A 22,988-nucleotide genomic window follows, 5' to 3' on the forward strand; every position below is an offset into this window, starting at 1 on the left:
TACTCTCTCCCGTCTTCGCATTGGCCATACTCGTCTTACTCATGGATATCTCATGGAGAGGCGTCTTGCTCCTCTCTGTGAGAATTGCCAAGCTCCATTATCAGTCAGCCACATTCTGTTGGACTGCCCACTTTATCAACGAGCACGCAGAATTTACCTCTGTCGTCGTCTTCGCCCCGCTGCTCTCTCTTTACCTTCCCTTCTCGCTGATGGACCCACCTTTCATCCGGACTCTCTCATTGACTTTTTGACAACGACTGACTTACTCCACAAATTTTGATACTTTCAGCCCTTTCTACTTGTATCTCTTGCTACCCTCTACCCCCGTACTATCCCCTGCCCCGCTGTTTTCTGTACCCTGCTGATCATCCCCCCTCCCTTCTGCCATCCAATTCCCTTGCTTCCTTCCCTACCCTGCAGCGCTGTATAGCCCTTGTGGCTTAGCGCTTCTTTTTGATTATAATAATAATGTCATCCATCACACGATCGATTAAACTTGTGCACCCTACACCCACTTCCTTCAATCAGTCACTTAATTATTAAGTAATTAATTCAATTAATTTTTTCACTGATTGCATCCGGTTCGAAGGACCAACGGGCAGATATGGAAAATTTCCTAGGGTGCTTAACTGTATGTTTACCGTAGTCACCCCGGGTAGACATGTGAGAAAACTTAATCACCCCTGGTCGCGGCAAGTGATTCCTTCGGCCTCACAATCTTATCCATATCTATCCGAGACCAGTATGGATTGGATAGCACCCACAAGTACGGGGCTACTAATTAATTGTGGACTGTATAGATTATATTAGTTCAACTGAATGAAGGGGGGGGGGTAGGACACACATGGATACATCCGTCAAGGAAAACATTTGTACATAATCCCAATACTTACCAGATGTTCTCTGGTGGTCACTTGATGTAGCTGGATCACTCGTAACCTATCTAATCATAACATACCACTACTGGCCAGTCTAAGGTTGCTATAACTAGAAGGGTTACTTAACTGTGGGTGATGGATATTCCTCATTTCTTGATTCACCATCTCATTTTCGATGTCCTGTTACACCGACACGATTCTCATTCCCGCAGGACGAGGTATCCGCTGGTTTGTCCTGCTTTAGACATCGTGACTCAAGGAGTTTCCCTTTCCTCGTCTCGTTAACAACGAGGTCTAGCGTGTTCACTCGGAGCAAACGACTTATTTCACTTCACATATTCGCTTAACTTAGCGTTATTATCATTAATTACATTACAATTCACAAGACGATTTAACGTCTCATAACTATTACACAAATTAGAGGTCACTCCATTGAGATCTGAGGCCGATGAGCGAGGATTAACACACGGGTATGTCCCCTGGACACTCACCCTGGCCGTGCACCTGCCACCCGCTCCTCCTCTTATCACCCATTTTACCACTCTACCACCGTGGTCCCGTAAATCACGTTCCCTCACTCTCCACCAGGAACAGTTACGACACTTCTTATTATGAAATGAGGCCTATATTAATCCTTAGGCCACCGTGAACGTCAATTTCGTGGTTCCATGTTTTCTCAGCTTCCTCACCACCATTCAAACAATACGCGCTCCTCCCTCCCGCACATCCGCGCATGCGCAAAGGGAACTCTTGGTTCTACTCTTATTTTCAAATACATTTTTGACCCATATAGACACATTAAACACCTATTAGGCACTATAGTTTCGGAAAATTAAAAAATTTTCCACATACTCCAATACTGAAACTATGTATAGTGCCAAAACAAAAGCATTCACATTGCTAAACTCACAACTAGTATTTAGTCACTTAGCCATAATACCAACTTACCTCATAATTTTGTAATATTTTAAACTTAAGATTTAATATAAGTCTGCCCGAAATGCCTAGCCATGCTAGGTGTTCTAGTGGTACACTCTGTAATTATTATTTTAATACATGTAAACCACACAATAACCAAATTCTGTAAACTCAGCATTGTAATCCTTATAGAGAATAAACTTGGAATTTGAATATAATACAAATTCACCATCTGGGATCATGCCAGAGTGGGCGGAGCTAATATGATCAAGGAACCAATCAGGAATAATGCCCAAAATGGCCGACACCTCCAGCCAACAAAATATTCCATACCCACGCTAATATCAATTATAAGGCTTATTTAGCTATCACAATTGATCTAATATGACATAGTACAATATAATAATAGCATAGAAACATAAAAAGTACACCAGAAAAAATAATATATAGCATAATATGACGCCCCAGGGGAAAAAAAGTTCTAGGGATATATCCCCTGAAGGTGAAAAGACCCATTCTCTCGTCACTGATGAGAGAAAACGGAGATTTACAATGGTTAACTGTAATAAACACATGTAGGTCACGGAAAAATTGTAAAAGAAAGCGAATTTTTCGGGAAAAAAAAAATTCCCCGGCCACCTGGGGTAAGTTATTTACCTATTTAGGGCAGCTCCATCCTTATTTATGAATGAATTGACTTGATTTTTACAACAAACATAAAAGAATGATTGCTTTACAAGTTTCTGTGTATCCCAAATATTTTTAGATTTGTGTGGGCAACAAGACTGACATCTTCCAAAATGTAAAAAAAAGTTAAACTATTTTTTTTTGGCATGAAGATGAGGTTCATTTTAGAAAAGGTACACAGCATGTAATGGAATCAGAAGTGTTCTATCAGCAGCAAGTGTCAAAACCACTTTTCCAAGTACCACTGAGTCAGACCCCACTGCCAAATGTAATTTTTCCTAAATTTTGCACATTTCATTTCCTTTTTGGCCGATATCTTTGAAACTTCAGCACAGTATACTCGATATAAGCTTCTAATAGTACAAAAATGAACGTAATCGGTTGAAAAATAAAGGGGTCGAGATGTTACTCTTACGGCCTTCCTAAGGTAGGCGAGATCTAATCGGACATGATTAAATCTGTGTGTGTTGTAGAGGAAGCGGTTGTGGTAGCAGATAATTAGTCTTCTTGTTCTGATTCAGGGTTTGAAGGATATTACAACCCAGGAGTCCAAATGGCCTGTTATCCTAGGTGTAAAGGGAGCAAAACAAACAGCAGAAAAGTTTTGATTTATATTATCCTTCACCAATTTAGAACAGCAATATGTACACTATATACAGTGATAGCTATTAGTGCACTCCACGGTAAGCAAGGCAGAAATAGAAGCCACAAGATAGAAGACCGTGCTTCAACCAGCTCTAGAATGGGAATGACAAGGGCAGACAGGAGAGTGGTACCCACATAACCTCTGCAATTGCCAAAACCATCTTCTTATTGGCTGGAACCTGGTCACTAGTTGAACGACGGGGCCCGATCATCTCTCAGTAACCTGGTTCGCTGGTTGGGGGAGATAGCCTGTAAATGAGGGTGTGTACATGCGCCGAATAAAGGTTACGTACTCTTTGCATGCCACACCCCCACCCTGAGAAGGCTCAGGATCAGGCTGCCACCTCCCAGTGGTAACCGTGTCGCCATGGCACAAAATAATGGGACCACCTTTCCTCTCCACCATCCAAATCTTAGAGCTCAGCTTTTCTCGTGACAAAAAACCAAACCCTAAACTCAGAGTGAGACAGCAGTCAGTCGGGCTAGCATAGGTCCAAGATACAGGCAGATGGTAGCCCGCATCCCCTCACTAAAAAAAAAAAAAACCACAGTAGGGGATAAAAAAAAGAGCATGGAAGGGGTTACCACAAGTAACCTAACATCCTAACCTAAGTAAATAGAATAATTAGACACTAGATAATGAGTTTGCCAGCATATTTTCTTTGCTGGCAATATGTACAATAGTAATATTATAGGGCTGCAGCCTTAATGTCCAGCACATGAGCCTTGTGTTGTGGTTCTTCATGGTTTGGAGATATACTAGAGGATTGTGATCACTGTAGAGTGTAGATGGTGACCACCTGCGATGTCTGGCCCACATAAACATCGAAATGCTCCAAAGCCAGTACCAGCGAGAGGGCTTCTTTTTCAATGGTAGAGTAAGCCCTCTGATGCGGCTGGAACTTGGCAGAGAAGAAGGCTACAGGCTGCAACTCCTCGTTCCCGTTTTGCAATAGTACTGCCCCAACACCAGACTCACAAGCATCAACCTGTAATGAAAAAGGTTTGGAGACAACAGAATGGGTGAAGTACACAATAATCTTTTTGCTTTGTCAAAAGCATTGTTACAATGTGGGGTCCAATTAAAGGGAACTTTGTGACTGGTAAGAGAGGTAAGAGGGGCTACAATATCTGAGAAATTCTTACAGAATCTTCTGTAAAATCCTATCATGCCTAGGAAACGTTGAAGAGATTTCCTATCATGAGGAACTGGATAATCTTTAATAGCAAGAACTTTACCAAGTTTAGGAGCAACATTACCACTACCGACTTCATGGCCTAGAAAAGTGACAGTGGCCTGGCCAAAGGAAGATTTAGATAAATTAACTTAAATGGGAACTCTGAAAAGTCTCAAAAAGAGCCTTAAGTCTAAGTAGGTGTTGATCCCAAGTATCAGACACCACATTATCATCTAGGTACGCTGCCATGCCTTCAAGTCCTTTAATAGCCTGATGGATAAGTTTCTGGAATGAAGAGGGGGAATTTTTCATTCCGAAGGGGGTAACTATGTATTGATAATGACCTCCTGGAATTACGAAGGCAGAGATTTCCTTCGCCTTATCCGTCAAAGGTACCTGATAGTAAGTTTTAAGGAGATCTAACTTGGACACAAAAGTAGCCTTACCCACAAAGTCAATTACGTCATCCAGACGAGGAAGAGGGTAAGCATCTGTAATTGTGACCTCATTCACCTTACGCTGGTCTGTACACATACGAAACCCTCCATCAGCCTTCTTAACAAGGATGCACGGTGAAGCCCATGGACTAGATGACTCCTCCACTAAACCATGCTTTAACAAAAATTCTACTTCCTGCTGAAGTAGCCTCTGCTTTTCAGGATTAGCTCTGTAGGGGGAGAGTTTAATAGGGTTAGAGTTTCCCACATCTACATCATGATAACCTAACGTACATTTTTTCGGCACATCAGAAAAAAATATTAGGATATGACTGTAGAAGGTCAGTTAAACTTGCTGCTTGCGTTTCAGATAATCCCTCCATTAAAGAACTAGGATCCTTGAGGACAGAATTTGAAAGTTTATCATTAATTTCAGAGATAGAGTGCAAAGAATCAGAGTTTTCCTCAGAGGTAGAAGTCAGAGTCATTACTGGGACTTTATCTGGTGTATGAAAAGATTTTAATTGATTAATGTGGTAAGTTTTAGTTTTTGAGGTCTTATCAATGGGAGCTACCACATAATTTACATCAGATAATCTACTTACAATATGCATAGGTCCCGTAAATCTAGCTTTCAAGGTGTGGCCAGGTATAGGTTCCTGCACCAACACCTTGTCTCCTGGATGGAAGGAGCGGAATTGTGCACTTGTCATAACTCTGTTTCATCTTACTTTGAGCTGTCTTTAGGTTAGCCTTGGCTAACTGACGTGCCACCTGCAACCTTGAAGATGGGTTGTAGAGTGCTGAGCTAACGTCGTCTTCCATCCATCCTTCTTTGAGCACCCGAAGAGGACCTCGTACATTGTGCCCAAAGATCAGCTCAAACGGACTATAGCCTGTAGACTCTTGCACCGTCTCTCGTACTGAGAACAGCAACAAAGGTAGTGATTCATCCCAGTCTGTAGGAAAGTACATGCAAAAAGTTATCATGGTTTTTAACGTCTGATGGAATCTTTCCAAGGTGCCTTGGGACTGAGGATGATAGGCAGTGGATAAGTTGTGGATTATCCCTAGCCTAGTTAATGCTTCCCTAAATGCTTTGGCAGTGAAGTTAGTACCTTTATCACTTTGAATAGTTTTAGGAATGCCAAAACAAGAAATAAATTTGGTTAAAGCCTTGAGAATAGCTTTAGTATTAATACTACGCATGGGAATTGCTTCAGGATATCTGGTTACTCTATCCATAATCGTAAATAAATACTGATTTCCAGATTTTGACCTAGGTAGTGGACCTACACAATCTATAACTAAATCTGCAAAAGGTTCTCCATCAGCAGGTATAGGTTGGAGAGGTGCAGGTTTAATAAAATGTCCAGGTTTCCCTACTTGCTGACATTCTCGGCAACACCTAATATGATGCTTCACATCCTGCTTTAATTTTGGCCAATAAAATTCTTTTGTGATTCTATACAAGGTTTTTGTAATTCCTAAGTGACCTCCTAATGAAGTATTATGAGCTATATTTAATATTTGAGGTCTATACTTTGTTGGAACCACTAACCTGTCAGACAATTGCCGGCCCTCTATCTCCTTACCAGTCTCAGTGCAGATCAAATAATCGTTTTTAAGTTCATACTTGACAGGATGATCCAAAGAGGATTTACCCATGGCTGCCTGAAAAGCGAATTTTAAAGAAGGGTCCTTTCGTTGCTCCTCCCGGAAGGACAGTCCCTCGGGCATGGAAACAGAGATATCTGGCAGTCCTGCAACCTGGGAATAGGAAGGCTTGATCGGGGTCTGTTCACTTGATCTACGAGGCTCTGGCCAGTTTTCCTCGTAAAACAAAGTGGCTATTCCGAGATCGGAGTCGTCCAAGGATAGGTCAACATTCTCGCCAGACAACCCTTGGGATGTTGCCCGAGTTATGGCCAACACCGGAGAATTAATTATAGGTTCAGGACACGCACTAGTAGTAGTAATGTTATTACCCAGTAATAACATAGCAGCTTTCATGGGGAATCCCTTGGAAACATCCACAGTCAAGTACCCAGTGTAATATTTGCACTGTACATAAATTTTATGCAAAGGGACAATATATAGCTCCTCCAAATGCTTCCAATAAAACAGAGGAATTCAAGGAAGTGTTGTTTGAAAGGGGTAATATTCCTTTCTCTTATAAGTGAGCAATATGCTCCAGTATCTCTAAAGGTTTTGACTTCAGTTGTTTCCGAGTTTTCCTGAAGGGAAATAAGACTCTTGCAGTAATAAGGGGCCATACCTTTTTCTACTTCTCTCGGGGACATGTTACTAGGGATATTAGAGATTTTCCCAATGGGTTGGGGTTTATGGGGGCAGTTGGGACGGATGTGACCTACTTTATAACAGAGGAAGCAGACGACAGGCTTGCCCTTTACTCCCTGCTGACGTTGCAACTGGTGTCGCTCTGGCTGGTGTCTCTCTGGATACTGTTGTCGAGATGCACCATGAGTAGTTTGTCTCTCAGTAGGTGGACCATAAGTTGAGAAGCGCGGCTCACCAGGTGACTTAGTTGGCTGACGTAGACGTTCTCCCTCTGGCTGGCACTTCATTCTCCAAGGTTGACGATCTCTGCTCATGCCAGGCTGTTGAAAAGAGACGGGACCGCTCGGACAAGGAGCGGTTAGTTTCGAAGGTATCAGCCAACCTGGCTGCCTCCAATGCAGTGGTTAAGTCACGATCCTGCAGAAAGACTCGAACCTCTGGTCCCACAGACTCCAGCAGATTATCAATCAGAATAAGCTGCACCAGCTCCTCAAAGGTAGAGACACCACTTGCTTTATACCAGCTGGTAAAAGCTTTGGTTTGCTGTCTCACATAATCCACCAGGGATTGACCAAGCTGCCGCCTGCTTAGTTTGAATATTCTTTTATATTTGGCTGGGATACATGTATATGCTCCCAACACTGGTCTTCACTACTTGATAATCAGAAAATTCAGCGTCATTTAATACTGACGTAAATTCCTGTGCCTTACCAAACAATGCTGTATGAACCAACGATGCCCAATGCTGTTCCGGCCACATCAAGGCTCGAGCCTGATTTTCGAAGCTTTCGAAAAATTGTTCTGGTTCGGCCTCACTGAAGCGGGGAACAAACTGTACTGCTTTCTGTAAACTAAAATCATTTACAGAATGCAAAAACTGCCTCCTTTCTCTTTCCCTATCAAATTCTTCCCTTGCGAATGCTCTCTGTTCCCTAGTCTGCTCAAGATTGATTTTTGCCAGCTCAAGTGCCAACGCCGCTGATTCACCTCGAGACAACCCTGCTGCACTAGACTTGCCATTTTGCTCCGTTGGTGTATCATCTTCCTCCTGCGAGAACATAGTTTTTGCCCTAGCTCCCATAGAGGGAGGAGTCTCATGTGCCATCTCTTCTTCTCGAAGTTTGTCAGCAATCAGTGAACGCAGTTGCGCAGCTGTGAGTGTGCGTTTATATTTAATGCCAATGGAACAAGCAATTTGCCAACAACGCTGTAGGGACAATTTAGGTAGGTTATGCAAAGTATATGCCGACACCAGACGTCTGACTCGTCTAGGTGGCATAAGTTATTCGCTATGCACAGTACGATTGCAGAATACCCCAATGTAACACGTTAATTTGCAGAACACGCTTAGCTATGCACAGTACGATTGCAGAATACGCATACAAGGTGGACACGCAATAGCAAAGTTGACTGCAACTGATGCAAAATTTGTAAAGCAATGCCAGACAGCAAGCTAAACACTGTTTTATAAGATTGACTGTAGCGAAGCGAGCACACCGAACAAGCTAGTAGCGAGCTGTTGAACGATTACACAATAGCAAGGCTGACCATAACAAAGCAACTGACATGCAAAATTTGTAAAGCGTTGGCAAAGTTAATGCAATGCCAGACAGCAAGCTGCACAATGTTCCTGCTATCATTCGCTGCCTGACCACGGTAGAGTGCGGTTGTGCTCTGCACCCCTCTGCTGTTTCAGGCGAGCTACATCAGTTCGTCAACAGCCATTGAGTAGTGAGGACGTGTGCTGCTCATTTTCCAACATGGCGCTGCATAGCAACAGGCGCATCAACACTGTTTGCGTTGAGTTGACCCGTGGGGCTGTCACGGGAGCCACGATGGATTTGTTACTACCGGCGATTATCCGTGATACCTACGGTATCGCAAATGAAGAGATATGTGGTGTAGCACTTAATGGGACGACACGGATTTTCGTTAAAATGACGTCAGCAAATGTCTACGAAGCAGTGGTGGATAAGTATCAAGAGACCATTATAGCCGTCAATTCAGCTGTATCAGTACGTCTTCATGATGTATCACGATACTACACATGGGTAAAAATCAAGAATGTGCCTTTTGAAGCGACTGATTTTGTTATAAAAGATGAACTACGTAATTATGGTACGGTTCATATGGCCTCTGCAGGTCGGTGGGCCGCTGGACCTTATGCTGGAAGTTTGGAGGGAACATATTCAGTCAAAATGACCTTACGTCATCCCATACCGTCCTATATTATGTTGCAAGCATTTCGAACTCAAGTATATGTAACATATGCGGGGCAACGTCGTACGTGTCGGCTGTGTGGGTCGTATGACCACATAGCGGCACAGTGTGGTAAGCGTCGTGGGAATCTCCAAATATCACAACAGCAACAATCGGAAGAGGTCGAGGAAGTTGAGGGACGAGAACAGTCTTATGCTCATCCGTCTCTACAACGGTCATCTTGGAGTGAAGAGGTAGAAAAAGCGCAGGAGAATGCTTTGGAGGATGCAAAACAACGAGAAGAATCACCGTCACTGGACATAAATAAAGTATTTGAAGAGACTCTGCCCACTATGGGGGAAGAGGATGTAGCGGCGTCTTTAGTGAAGGCACTGGATGTTTTGTTAGACGAGTCGATCGTCAACCGTGTGGAGGATCCAGGTGCAATTTTGGGATCGGTTGAACATCATGGTGAGGCGCCGGATGGAAGCATTGAGTCTAGTGTGTCGCATGGTATGACGGTAAATGTAGCAGAAGTGGAGGTGCATCACGATAGTACTAAAGAAATCCCAATGCAGGTGGAGGGTAGGACTCGAAAGCGAACTGCGACCCCATCAGACTCAGACGACGTGCTTACTCCTGCCCAAAGGCCAGGAAAAAAGTCTTGGGCGGATGTACAGAGGACAGGGAATAGTGAATCCACGAAACAAGGGTTTATCAAGGTGGTTCCCAAAAAAGGGGGGAGGGATAGAGGTGGTGTAAAATGTATAAGTGAAAAGTCTATACCTAGAACGAAAGGAAAACCCCATTAATTGACTTTAAGGTTTTGACAATAAATATTAACGGTTTGAGATCTGAGCGGAAGCGAAAGTGGTTTAATGAATTTTTGGTGCGTCTAGATGTGGATGTGGTATTTATCCAAGAACACAATTACAGAATTGGATATGAGTTAGAAATGGATGGTTATGATGTGTATATGGAATATGCGACGAGGTTAAAAGGAGGCGTCGCCATTCTGGTAAAGGAAAATAGCCCGTTTGTAGTACGCCATAGTGAAAGGGGGGAGGGGAGAGTGATTAGGGTGGATGGTTTATGGGGTAGAGCACACATAAGTTTTGTAGGTGTATATGGGCCGGCCGAGGGAGATGTACAGACTTAAAACTCATTTTGTACAAGATGTATTAGTATATTATCTACGTAGTTTACCAAATGTAGCGATAATAGGGGGCGACTGGAATTGTGTAATACGACGAAAAGATGTGGAGCCTCGAGGAGCGGGTTGTTGCTTGGGATTCCTGGGAGATTTATTGACGAGTGTGGGTTTAATGGATGTGTGTGGGGGGGGTGGCATGGTGGAGCATACTTTTATTAGACGAGATTATGCGGCGAGATTGGATAGAATGTACGTGTCTAGTGCGGTTACAGTGCGGAGAGTGAATGTGATAAATGTGGTTTTTTCGGATCATAGAGGAGTTGTAATGGATGTTGATATTGCCGGTGTGCCTAGAAGGGGTCCATCTTTTTGGAAATTAAATGTAAAGTTATTGAAGAGGGAGGAAAGTCTTTTGTCTTTTGGGCATATGTGGGAACGCCTTGTGGTTGAAGCACCTGGAGATGTGGATTTGGTTAATTGGTGGGAAACGATAGCCAAAAAGCGAATTAAGGAATATTATATTAATCAAGGAGTGAGATATAGTCAGTTACAATATGGTTTCCAACGATATTTAGAGGGGCAGTTGCGCGACTGCTATGTACAAGCGAATGCTAATTATCCTGTTATAGAAATTGAAAGAATTAAGGAGCAACTACGAAATTTACAAAACGAAAGGTTTGATGGGGAAAGGCTTAAGGGTGGAATTGAAGAGGTTTTGTGGGGAGATCGGCCATCGGCGTGTGTGTTGAGGAATCAACACAGACGTCGCAAAGCAATGGAGTTAATGGGATTGAATGTTCAGGTAGGTATGCAGGGGTATAGAGTGAATCAGGAGTTGACGACGACGGAGGGTATGAGTGGGTATATAGATGCTTGGGTTAAATTGAAAACGCAAAGTGTTGGAATAAGTGAAATTGCATTGCAGTCAATCGGTAGGTTTGTGTGTTGTGAGATGACGGAGCATGATCGTTTGATGTTGGGAGGACCGATAACGGAGTGTGAGACTTGGGAGGCTTTATCTGGGGCGCAATTGGGTAAGGCGCCAGGAATTGATGGGTTGCCCAGCGACTTTTATCTTCAAAATTGGAACGTTTTAAAGGGGTTTTTGGTACGTTTATTCAATATAATGAAGCGGGATGGGGTTTTAGGGGAACAACAAAGGTTGGCTGTGGTCGTCCTAGTTCCTAAAGGCGAGCCATTAACGGTTAAAGATTATCGTGCAATCTCGTTATTATGTGGTGACTATAAAATTTTTGGAAGGATCTTGGCTAACAGAATAAAAAAAGTCCTGGGCAGAGTGATTGACAAGGGACAATATGGGGTGCCGGGCAGGTCTATGTATGAAGGTCACGGTATGATTAGAAGTTTTATTGAAGAAAGAGTAAGATTAGGAAGGGGGGGGGGGTATTGGCTATAGATTGGGAGGCGGCATATGATAGTGTGGAACGGGAGACGTTATGGAAGATCATGAGATGGCAGGGGTTTGGGGCGGAAATTATATCATGGGCCAAATTAATGTATCAGGAGGCAACCTTGCGTGTGCAGGTGAATGGGAGGTTGGGAGATAGAATTCAGATGGGAAGGGGTTTGCGTCAAGGTTGTCCCCTTTCACAAATTTTTTTTGCTTGTTTTCAAGATCCCTTTTATAGAGGGATAAGGGTTTTATTGGAAGCAAAGGGGATGGGTAATGTAAGGGATGGGGGAGCGGGCATTGTTGGATATGTCGACGATACGACGATTTTGGTGAGAGAAAACATGGATTTGATTCGGGTAGAAACGTTAGTGAAAGTTTTTGAAAAGGCTACTGGCATGACGATCAACATGGGGAAAACAAAGTATATGAATCTTGGAAAAGGGTCACGTGAGGACGGAATGGTTGCTGAAAGGTGGAAAAGGGTGGACCAAATAAAGATATGTGGGATCGTTTATGTAAATGATATCAAGTTAGCACAGCAAATAAATTCCGTGCGTATCGTTGATAGTGTTCTGAAGCGCCTCAGTGGTTTAAGAGCTGCTAATTTAAGTTTGCAACAAAGGGTGATTACAACGAATGTGTTATTATATAGTAAACTATGGCATGTTACGGTAATATTTCCGATACTTCGTTGTGAGTTAAAAAGGCTACAAAAAAGTGTTTTTAGATTCATTTGGGGAACAGGGAGCGAATGGTTAAGTAGAGCGGTTGTCACACTCCCGGTTGGCCGTGGAGGGCTGGGTCTTATAGATGTCGAAAAGAGGATAATAAGTATGTATTTAAAACATAGTTATAAGCGGGAGGGGGGGGTGAAAGGAGACGGTCTTCATAGAATACATCAGGATATGCGACAGTGGTGGGGGGGTCGGGAGTTCATGATAGGTGAGGCAATGTTACGGGTCTTCATAAACGTGAGGGATCCTTTACATATTAAATTGAGAAATCTTGATAGGGCAGATGGTAAGGCTTTGGTAGCGGCGGTAGAAGGAGTTTATCCGATGTATGATTGGCGTAATATTTGGGGGCGTTTAAACAAATTGCGTTTAAAACCTAAAGTCAGAGAAGTTATGTATAGATTTTTACATGGAATATTGCCGTCAGGAATGGTTTTATTCTATAAGAGAATACGAGAGGATGGGGAATGCAAGGATTGTGGAGGATTGGCGACTATTTATCATACGGTGTATTTTTGCGATTGTATTGAACTTATAAGGGTTTGGATGGGTAAGGTTTTAAGGTTAGTGGGGGGAGGGGGTTTGCAGGTCTTGAGGGTTTTAAGTTTAGATATAACTGGGGTGAATAAAAGGGTTGAGAATGCGATTGGGTATATGATTACGGATTATATATATATGATGTGGGCTATGAGGGAGGCGGACGTGCGTGCAAGAATTAATGCGTTGGCAGCAACTTTTTATAGGACACAGTGTAGGAATAAAGGGGTGTATGGAGGGAGATGGGAGAGAGATTTTAGTGAGGGTTATCGAAATTTCACATTAAGTTATTTATGGGATTTGCAAAGTGGGTAAGGGGATACGACGGGCTATTTTCCTAGACATGGGTGTGAGCATGGAGTGCTGTTTATAAGGATGTATAATTGAGTTTTGATATCTATGGGCAATATGGTTATTGCCCCGAGGGTTTCAGGAACTAAAAAGTTATCATTTAGAAATGTATTGCACTACGATTGCATATTATCATTTATCATGCATAAATCATTTCAAGGACTTTATGATGAAAATTTTCAATGACTCAAATATGTTATAGGTGTCTTTAATGATTTTGATTCAATTGTAATTGTTAAAAAAAAAAAAAAAAAAAAAATTGTTTTTCCTAGCATAAGCTACTGGTTCTTATTTTATGTTATATTTTATTCTGTGTTACAGTGTGCTTTTCAGTAATATTATATTACATGTAACTACTTGCATCATTTTTTTCTTAGTTCCGCTGAGATGTAAAATTTCACATCGTAGTTTTGTTTTGTTATATTGGATGTTTTATTGTGACTTTTAGTATTATCCCGTTTCCTTCTTTGTATCCTAAATACCTATGTATGTTAAGATCTTGTGATAATCGCCTAAATTAATGTTTGAGTATCGTGGTGCTCTGTTAAGCACCTGAGATCTTAGATTTAGTCTGGCATACGTGTGTGTTGACAGGCAGAAACCTCACCTATGTGTGCTTGTGTATGTGTGTCATTGTGCGTGTTTAGTTTTTTTTTTATATCTCTTGTTTTATTGTACAATCTTTATAATTTCCAGTGTTTGATGTTTTGTATAAGTAACTTTGTTAGAGATGTTCTTTAACAAATAAAACAATATCACTGTAATGTATAGTGTTGAGTGTGAGTGTGTATATTCACTGTAATATACAGTGTGTTGTGTGTGTGTGTGTGTATTACCACTGTGCAGTATGGTATCAATATTAGGTTTCGGGTTAAGTAAAATTCTAGTGCAGTAAGCTTTTGTCGTGTATCTTTTTAATATATTTCTGCTATTTGTATCGCACTGTTTTAAATAAAATATAAAAAAAAAAAAAAAAAAAAAAAAAATGTTCCTGCTACCAGCTTCACCCTAGGCTCAACCCTTTCTCTAAGTCCAGCTCCAACTCTCGGACAGGCTACCCATATTACAGCCCAGGAGTCCAAATGGCCTGTTATCCTGGGTGTAAAGGGAGCAAAATAAACGCAGCAGAAAAGTTTTGATTTATATTATCCTTCACCAATTTAGAACAGCAATATGTACACTATATACAGTGGTAGCTATTAGTGCACTCCATAGTAAGCAATGCAGAAATAGAAGCCACAAGATAGCAGACCGTGCTTCAACCAGCTCTAGAATGGGAATGACAAGGGCAGACAGGAGAGTGGTACCCACATAACCTCTGCGATTGCCAAAACCATCTTCTTATTGGCTGGAACCTGGTCACTAGTTGAACGACGGGGCCCCATCATCAACTCTTAGTAACCTGGTTCGCTGGTTGGGGGAGATAGCCTGTAAATGAGGGTGTGTACATGCGCCAAATAAAGGTTACGTACTCTTTGCATGCCACAAAGGAATAATGAGTGGTGTGAGTTTTCTTTGGTATTGCGATGTTGGCTGCTTGTGTAATGGTGTCCTGGATGAGAGCAAGTTGAGTGTCGATGTCAGAGATAGGTTTGTTGTTGTAATCATAGGTGAGGTTAGTATTGTCTATGTGCTGTTTGAAAGCATCCCAGTCAGCGTTCTTTTAGGGGAAGGAAGGTGTGGCCGGGATGAGGATAGGGTTGGAGATGTGTAAGATGACTGGGATGTGATCAGAGCCTGTAATAGGGCCAGGTGATATGTAGTGTTGAAATAGTGAGCTGGCTCGGTTTGCCAGAATGTCTGGTTGAGATGAATTAGGTGTTTATGGTTTGTGAAGTTGAGTAATTGGTGACCAAGTTGGTTGTTACTGGTGTGATGAAAGGCGGTGTGTTTGGCATTCATGTCGGCTAGTAGGTATGTTGGTGTGTTGGTGTAGTTGAAGACTAAGGAAAGATCGTGTATGTTGAGAATAGTGTTTGGGCGAGCATAGGTGGTGAAAAAGATAAAGGGGCCAAGGTGGGTGTGTATTCTGACCGCAAGACAGTGTTGGTGTTTACAAAGGATTGGGAGAAATTCGTGTTTTATGTTGGATTTGACAAGAATGGCAACCCCATCGTGGGGATCATAGGGAGACTAGTGCAGTATAATCATAATGGCGGATACGTTGAGGGGCTTTGAGGGGAAAGTCCGCGCTCGCCCAGCGCGAACGAAAAAAAAATCGAAAAAAATCACAAATTGAGTTAATCATATAGAAAAATAGCTTAACTCTGGCATTACACTGGTACAAGAATCATTGTTCTACGACATTCCTACAAGGAATTAATCATTTAAAACACCTAGGGTGACGTCACCACTCGCGGCAGGTCTGCTCACCTGTCCTCAGTTTTCATGTTTCTTTTTTTTTCCGATTTTTTTTTCGTGTATTTTTTGCATTATTCTTTCTAATATAATAATTGACGATTTGGCATCATAAGAGTGGGCGGGACTTATACGTAGACTTACAGCCAATCAGGAACCTTCTAGGAACATCTTGATGGCGTCAGCAGGAATTCCAGTCTCGGGATAGCCGGGGAATATGCTTCAATATAACGCTATTATCGCTTCTACGGCTTATTTATCTATCACAATTGATCTAATATGACATAATAATCAATATAAATAACAAAGAAATATGGTAAATACTCCAGAATGAATAATATATGGCAGATTCTTCGAGCGCTCCCTCTGGAATATAATATTCCTATAGTTATGGATGGGCTTCCATTCTCTCCTATCACCTCCAAGGTCCATATATTAAAGAAAACGGATATGGGTAACTATGATATACACTCGTTATATACATTCAGTATAACACAGAAAAATGCTATTTTCTCGAAAAAAAAAAAAATCGGTGGTCCGGTTGTTTCGGGCATTATCTCGGATGTAAGTTATTCACATATATATTGACTTTCTGTCGTTATTAATAATAGGAATGCAATTATTATTATTATTAAAGATTCGCCGGTATTCTCCCGGCCCGGGCCTTTTCCAAGTGGTGGCCCGGCCTTGGCTCCCTCTTTAGGGAGTATGAGACCTAAGTCTCCCATGGGAGGAGGCACAAGTACCTCCTCATCTTTGGGACCAACTGTCCCCAGGCCTAGCCACAAGCTAGGCCTCTCTGGTCTGCCATCCCCGCCCCAAGGGGCTAATGGGAATGACAGTCTTATGAGCTAAAGGCTCGGGCTCAGGCACCTACCCTACCCTAGAAGGGTTAGGCATGGTATCGATCGTTTAGGAATGCAATGAAATTCACAAACATAAAGGAAAGATTATTTTACAAGCTGGTGAACATTTTGAGATATCATAATTTGTTTTTGATTTGTGTGAGGGCAAAAGTCAGATATTTGGCTGAATGTCAAAACCATACAAACTTTATTGTTTTAAGAATGAAGACAGGATAAATTACAGTAAAGTTAATCATGATAAACACAGTTTAGCATTGTTTTATGCGTAGATAATGCCAAAACAGCTTCTCTAAGTCTCACTTCGACAGTACCTTGCAATTACAGTGCAATATGTATGATTATTAGTAAATAATTTTTTTCTCGGTTGTTTTTTGAGCTATCTTATTGAAACTTGGTCACATTAAAATGGAAAGGGACTTCTTTACGTACAAAAAAATGAAAGAAATCGAACGAAAAATAAAGAAGGGAGGTTGCAAGTATTCCAGAAGTGGCCAGTTGCTGAACATCTGGAGCAGATTTGTGTGGATGTGCATGAGTTTTTGTCGTGGCCGAATTTGTAGCATTTCAGAAATTGTGTGATGAGGTGAAAGTTCGGAGTGAAGAGATTGTTTGGAGGAATGCGGATGGTCTTGGCAAGGATTCCCTGATTGAAGAGTGTAGAGGCGTCAGAAAGAGTTGAACGGCGTATTTTGAGGATGGTAGAGTTTTCAGGTCTGTAAATATCGTCAACAGAGACTTTGTCCTTAATACTAATGTCTTTGATTAAGTCTTCTTTGTGTGTCATAGGCAGTCAGGAGAGAGTAGTCTACGTGTTTTGCGATCACTGTGCATTTGGCGCGGTGCTCAGGAGTCCAAATAATAGTAAAGCCTACGTTGAGAAGTTTTTGTCAGGTCTCGGTTGAGGTGTACGTTTCGTAAGAATGTCTGTCAAGAAGGAGTTTGAAGCCTGAGTTGGTTTTAAAGACTTTCAGCTGAGGTGCGCCAGTGATCTGGTACAATAAATTTCCAGGACAGATAGTGGCATGATCAGAATTAGAGCATTTGAGGTTAAGCGAGAAAGAATTGGGTTTGGAAGAGGTAGAGGCAGGGTGGGCCTTAGAGGCAGGAGTAGACGGAGTAGAGGCAGGTTTTGGCAGTAGAGGAGGAGTGGTAAGGGGAAAGGAAGTGGAAGGCAATGAAGGCATCGTAAATCAGTTGTGGCGGCCAAATCTGAGAATACTCGGCTAGACAAGTACGTGTGAAGTAGACACAGGTACTTGCCTGGCTATAACTTTAAAGTTTTCTTGTGGAGTCCGTCGCTGGAGGCACAAGACACTGAGGAAGTGAGTTGTAGCTTGATGGAGCACTATGTCCTGAACGGCGAGTAGAGGCAACACTGGCTGTGAGCGGCGAGTAGAGGCAACACTGGCTGTATGGCGTGGAAACTTCAGACAGCAACAGAAGTGCAGAGGGAGGCTTCCTGCCCTTGGGTAGGCAGCCACCGACGCACCAATCCTGATGAAGATAAAGGTCCAGTAACTACCACTCGGTGAAGAGAGGCAACACTGGCTGTGAGTGGTGAGGAGAGCCAACACTAGCTGTATGGCGTGCAGACTTCACATACAGGCTGAGGCGTGGAGACTTCACACAACGGCGAGGAGAGGCAACACTGGCTGTATAGCGTGAAGACTACACGTACAGTCTGAGGCGTGGAGACTTCAGACAGCAACAGGAGTGCAGAGGGAGGCTTCCTGCCCTTGAGTAGGCAGCCACCGACGCACCAATCCTGAAGGTGAAGACGAAGGTCCAGTATCTACTAACCCATCTCTTTGGGAAGGACCTACTTCCACTGGGGAATCTCGCCTACCAGTGACTGTGCCCTCGTCTGCTACACGTCCCATTTCCACCTGACGTTAGTATGTAAGCGTCAGACGCCTTGCTTCTGCTTCAGATTCTACACGACTACGGTGTTCTTCGCACCTACTCCAAGGTTGAGGGACTGATTACCTCATCTTCTGTACATAGTTCTACTGTCATCAAGTTATGTCCTGGAATTTGTATTGATAAAGCCACTGGATGGCGAAACGTCTACAGTAAAGATACCCAGATGTTGCAAATGTGTCTTAATTTCATCTTGTCGGTATTGTATACCATTCTTGCACAAGACTTCAACTACAAGTTCGATGCAACAGTCCCTGCTATTCCTGTTCTCAAGTCTGCCCCACGATCGCCTTAACTGCTGGGTTAAGCCCTGGCTCTATTTCTCTGACTAAGAACATTCCTCTCCAGAGCTATTCTTCGTCTGTCCCGTCTTCCCCGCTCATCCCATTTGGGATCTTACCTGAACTTGTTCGTTCGTTCGCCTGTGCTTCAGAATCTCTACAACCTCGGTGCTCCGAACACCACCTCCAAGGCTGAGGAACTGATTACCTCATCTTTTGTATTAGTTCTTTTGTTTTCTAATTATGTCCAAGAATCTGTATTGATAAAGCCACTGGATGGCAAAACGTCTGCAATAAAGATACCCAGATGTTGCACAAGTGTCTTAACTTACAACATACATTATGTTACAGCAGTCCCCAGAATGGGTAATATCCTATTGATTAGCAATTTGGAGATAGTGTAACTGCCGGAATTTTGATGGATAGTGTTACTGACTTCAGTTAGGGCAGCTTCTATGTACTTTCACTGTCTTAAACCGTATTCCTTAATCAGTATTCTAGCTTCACTGAATTTCATGAGGTGTCCAACACCGTCCCTATGTTGAACACAAGAGTTTTTACTGTCATTGCTGGAAGCGTTTTTCTGTTCGTTGATCCTAACATCCAGGGATCTGGCTGTTCCCCCCACATATACTTTGTCACACACCCCACATGGCATAGTGTATACTCCTGCACTCGTGCCAGAGTCATTCTTGGGTTTCTGTATAAGGTTTCTAATAGTTGAAGAGCTGTTGGGTATTTTAGCTAGTTTTCTGTCAAAAACTCCTGAAACGTTACCCGCAACATTGCTGACCGGTAAAACTACTACTACTACTACGAGGGCTACCTACGCAACATTTCACCTGACTCCTGCCACTATATATACTCGTTTTCTTAGTTATCTCTGTATTAGGACTGAAGAAGCCACTCGTGGCGTAACGTTTCCTTTAATAAATCTCCTAAACTGTACATAAGTGTCTTTCCACACTGTTTTCAGTGTTGTATTCTCCTATATCCGTCTGTTGTGCGGGCGAAACGTTTCGGTTATAAAGTTTACCAGTGTTGGGCGTGTCTTAATAAGTGGAAGTTGTGCACTTCATTTGCATTCTCACTTGATATCTTCCCTGACGGCGCCTCTCCTGACATCTTCCCTGACGGCGCCTCTCCTGACATCTTCCCTGACGGCGCCTCTCCTGACATCTTCCCTGACGGCGCCTCTCCTGACATCTTCCCTGACGGCGCCTCTCCTGACATCTTCCCTGACGGCGCCTCTCCTGACATCTTCCCTGACGGCGCCTCTCCTGACATCTTCCCTGACGGCGCCTCTCCTGACATCTTCTGACCCACACTAACCACCCAGAACCCGTCATTTGTTCCCCTCTCAACTGTCATGCTCTATTCATTTATCTGGAGACCTTTTCCGTCATCAACCACCAACAACCTCACTAACGTAACTTTTCCGTCATCAACCACCAACAACCTCACTAACGTAACTTTTCCGTCATCAACCACCAACAACCTCACTAACGTAACTTTTCCGTCATCAACCACCAACAACCTCACTAACGTAACTTTTCCGTCACCAACCACCAACAACCTCACTAACGTAACTTCCCGTAACGGTAATTTACCACCGATTTAACATTAGTTAACAGAGGTAGACGCCGTTGTAAACAAGTGCACAAAGCTGCCTTAGTTATTTGCAGGGGAAAACTTTACTGCTAATAAAATATAAATATTTTTTTAGCAGTATTCAATTTTTGTTTTGCTATGCACGTAAGAATTTTGTTACTGTTGATTTTTGTACTGACTTATTTCATACATTATAACCGTGTTGGACACAGCTGATGTACAATACTGAAACACTGTAAGATACACAGCTGGTGTGGGACTCTCTTAGTATTGAAGCCTCACTCGGACACCAAGCTTCATTACTTCCTCACGCTTGGTGTGTAAGCTTTATCTTCTGCTAATAAAGGTTTCCACACTACTTATGTATCTTTTACTCACATTATTGTTCTTCATAATTAAAAGTCATGTCTTGTTTTATTACCGCTGTGGCTTCTGGCAGTCGCGGACGTCCCTCATGTCGAGGAAGTTGAACCCAAGTCGACAGCGGAGACTTCAGTGCTGGTGACATGGCAACGTCCTGTCAGTGAAGATGTATCTGCCTTTTATGTGACCTGGACGAACCAGTCTACTCCAGCGAGGAGAAGCCTAGGCTCTCCCCGTCTGCCACCGCAGTCACTCACCAGGCGTTACACGGGACTGCAAGGTGCGGTGCCGGGGGTGACAGGGATGGGTTCAGGCTTCACCATCGTGCCAGCCTTTTACACCAGCTTGGAGGTGACGGACCTGCAACAGGGCGCGAAGTACACTTTCTGTGTCTCCTCCATCAAGAACGACGTCGTGGATCAGGACTCGAAATGCAGCGTTTCAGATCTTGGTAAACAGTCTTGTTTAAGTTATAGATAATCGTTCAAAAGATAATTATCTCCATAACACGAATGATCATAGGGCAGATACCACTTGCCGAGCAAGTCTTTAATTATATTCTTAAGTGTAGCTCTCTAAAGAGATAATCTTGATAACGTTGTGTTAGAGTGAACCAGCCTACAAAGATATGCTCTTCACATAGTGTGTTTGTACCTTATGAAATGTCTTATCTTCCAAACAATAATTAGGTAGTAGTGGCTTCCAGTATATTACATGTATCTCTTGTTACCAGTAACACCGTTCTTACCTGGGACGTGATGGATCCAACACCAGCAGCTCATTTTCTTTCCCTCTCACCACTTGCTGTTCTGACTTGTCTTTATCTAACACCAGGGAAGCTGCAGTACACTTGTTTCCTTAAACACAACAGAGAACACCTCGCTGTTAGTCACACACACACACACACACACACACACAAACACACATACAAACACACATATATACAGGATTTCACACCTTCCTGTGAAGTGATGCTATAACCCTTCCTTTCCCCCCCCATCTCTCTCTCTCTCTCTCTCTCTCTCTCTCTCTCTCTCTCTCTCTCTCTCTCTCTCTCTCTCTCTCTCCCTTTCTCTCTTCCTCTCACTTTCTCTCTTCCTCTCTCTCCCTCTCCCTCTCTCTCTTCCTCTTCTTTTCTCTCTCTCTCTCTCTCTTCCCTTGTCACTCCCCCCTCTCTCTCACTTTCTCCCCCTTTTCCCTTCTTTTCCCCTCCTTCTAGGCTCCCCTTCTCTCTCTCTCTCCCTCTCCCCCTTTTTCTTTTTTTTTCTTTCTCTCTTTCACTAAAAAAAAAAAAAAAAAAAAAAAAAAAAAAAAATTGGTTGGGACTCTCAGGGATCAGATGACAATGGTACTGGTAGGGAGGAATGGATGGAGGAGCAGTGGAAAAGGATAGAGCAAGAATGGGAGAGAAAATTAGGAGAGCTTTCTGAAAAAATGGAGAAAGAGCTCTCTGTGAAATGGGAAAAGAGGTTGGAGAAGGAGACGAAGAATTGGGAGGCACAAGTCGAAACTGCAGTAGCCAGGGTAAAGGTCCTAGAATTTGAGGTAAACAGGCTGAAGCAAGTCTCAGGGGTAGTGACCAGAGAAGACATACCATACAAAGCTGAGAGGCTGAACAGGAAGGAAGGAGATATGAATTATGCTAAGGTCATATCAGCCTGCAAAGAAGGGCCAGGGAGTGGAAGGGAAGAGCAGATGGGTGCAGATGGAGAGGGAGATAGGTTGAATCCTGAGGCACAACCATGCTACCAAGAGCCAATGGAAAAATCAAGGGAGAAAATGACCACATACAGACAGGAACCAGAGTCACAGAGGGAGAGGCAATGGGAGGAGGAAAGGGCAAAATCAGTGATTATCCATGGGCTTCGGGAGAGAGAGGAAAGGACACACACTGAAAGACGGCAGGAAGAAAGGAGATTGAGAAAATCATCACAGAAATAGGGGGAGAAGACATGGATGAGATTGTAAATTTTCAGAGAATAGGGGGGTACTTGAAGGGGAGAAACCGACCGATCAAGCTGATTCTCAGGACAGAAACAGTGCGGAACAGGATCCTCCAAGAGAAACCACGGTTGAAAAGCTCGGAAGAGTACAAGAAGGTGTTCCTAGACAGAGACAGAACACGAACAGAGAGACAGCAGCTGAGGGAGAGGACAA

At 43.0% G+C, this 22,988-nt stretch overlaps 1 protein-coding gene across 1 annotated transcript in view; it reads left to right on the top strand.

The window, feature by feature from the left end:
• LOC128706450 (uncharacterized) overlaps nt 1-22,988 on the top strand; it is a gene marked incomplete at its 5' end in the record, with an annotated part of 81,671 nt that overhangs the window by 16,131 nt on the left and 42,552 nt on the right. The window contains 1 exon segment of the mRNA XM_070080299.1: nt 20,908-21,282. Within this exon segment, the coding sequence (XP_069936400.1) occupies nt 20,908-21,282 (375 nt within the window).

This window comes from Cherax quadricarinatus, unplaced genomic scaffold (assembly GCF_038502225.1).
Source record: "Cherax quadricarinatus isolate ZL_2023a unplaced genomic scaffold, ASM3850222v1 Contig292, whole genome shotgun sequence".
Classification (NCBI taxonomy): domain Eukaryota; kingdom Metazoa; phylum Arthropoda; class Malacostraca; order Decapoda; family Parastacidae; genus Cherax; species Cherax quadricarinatus.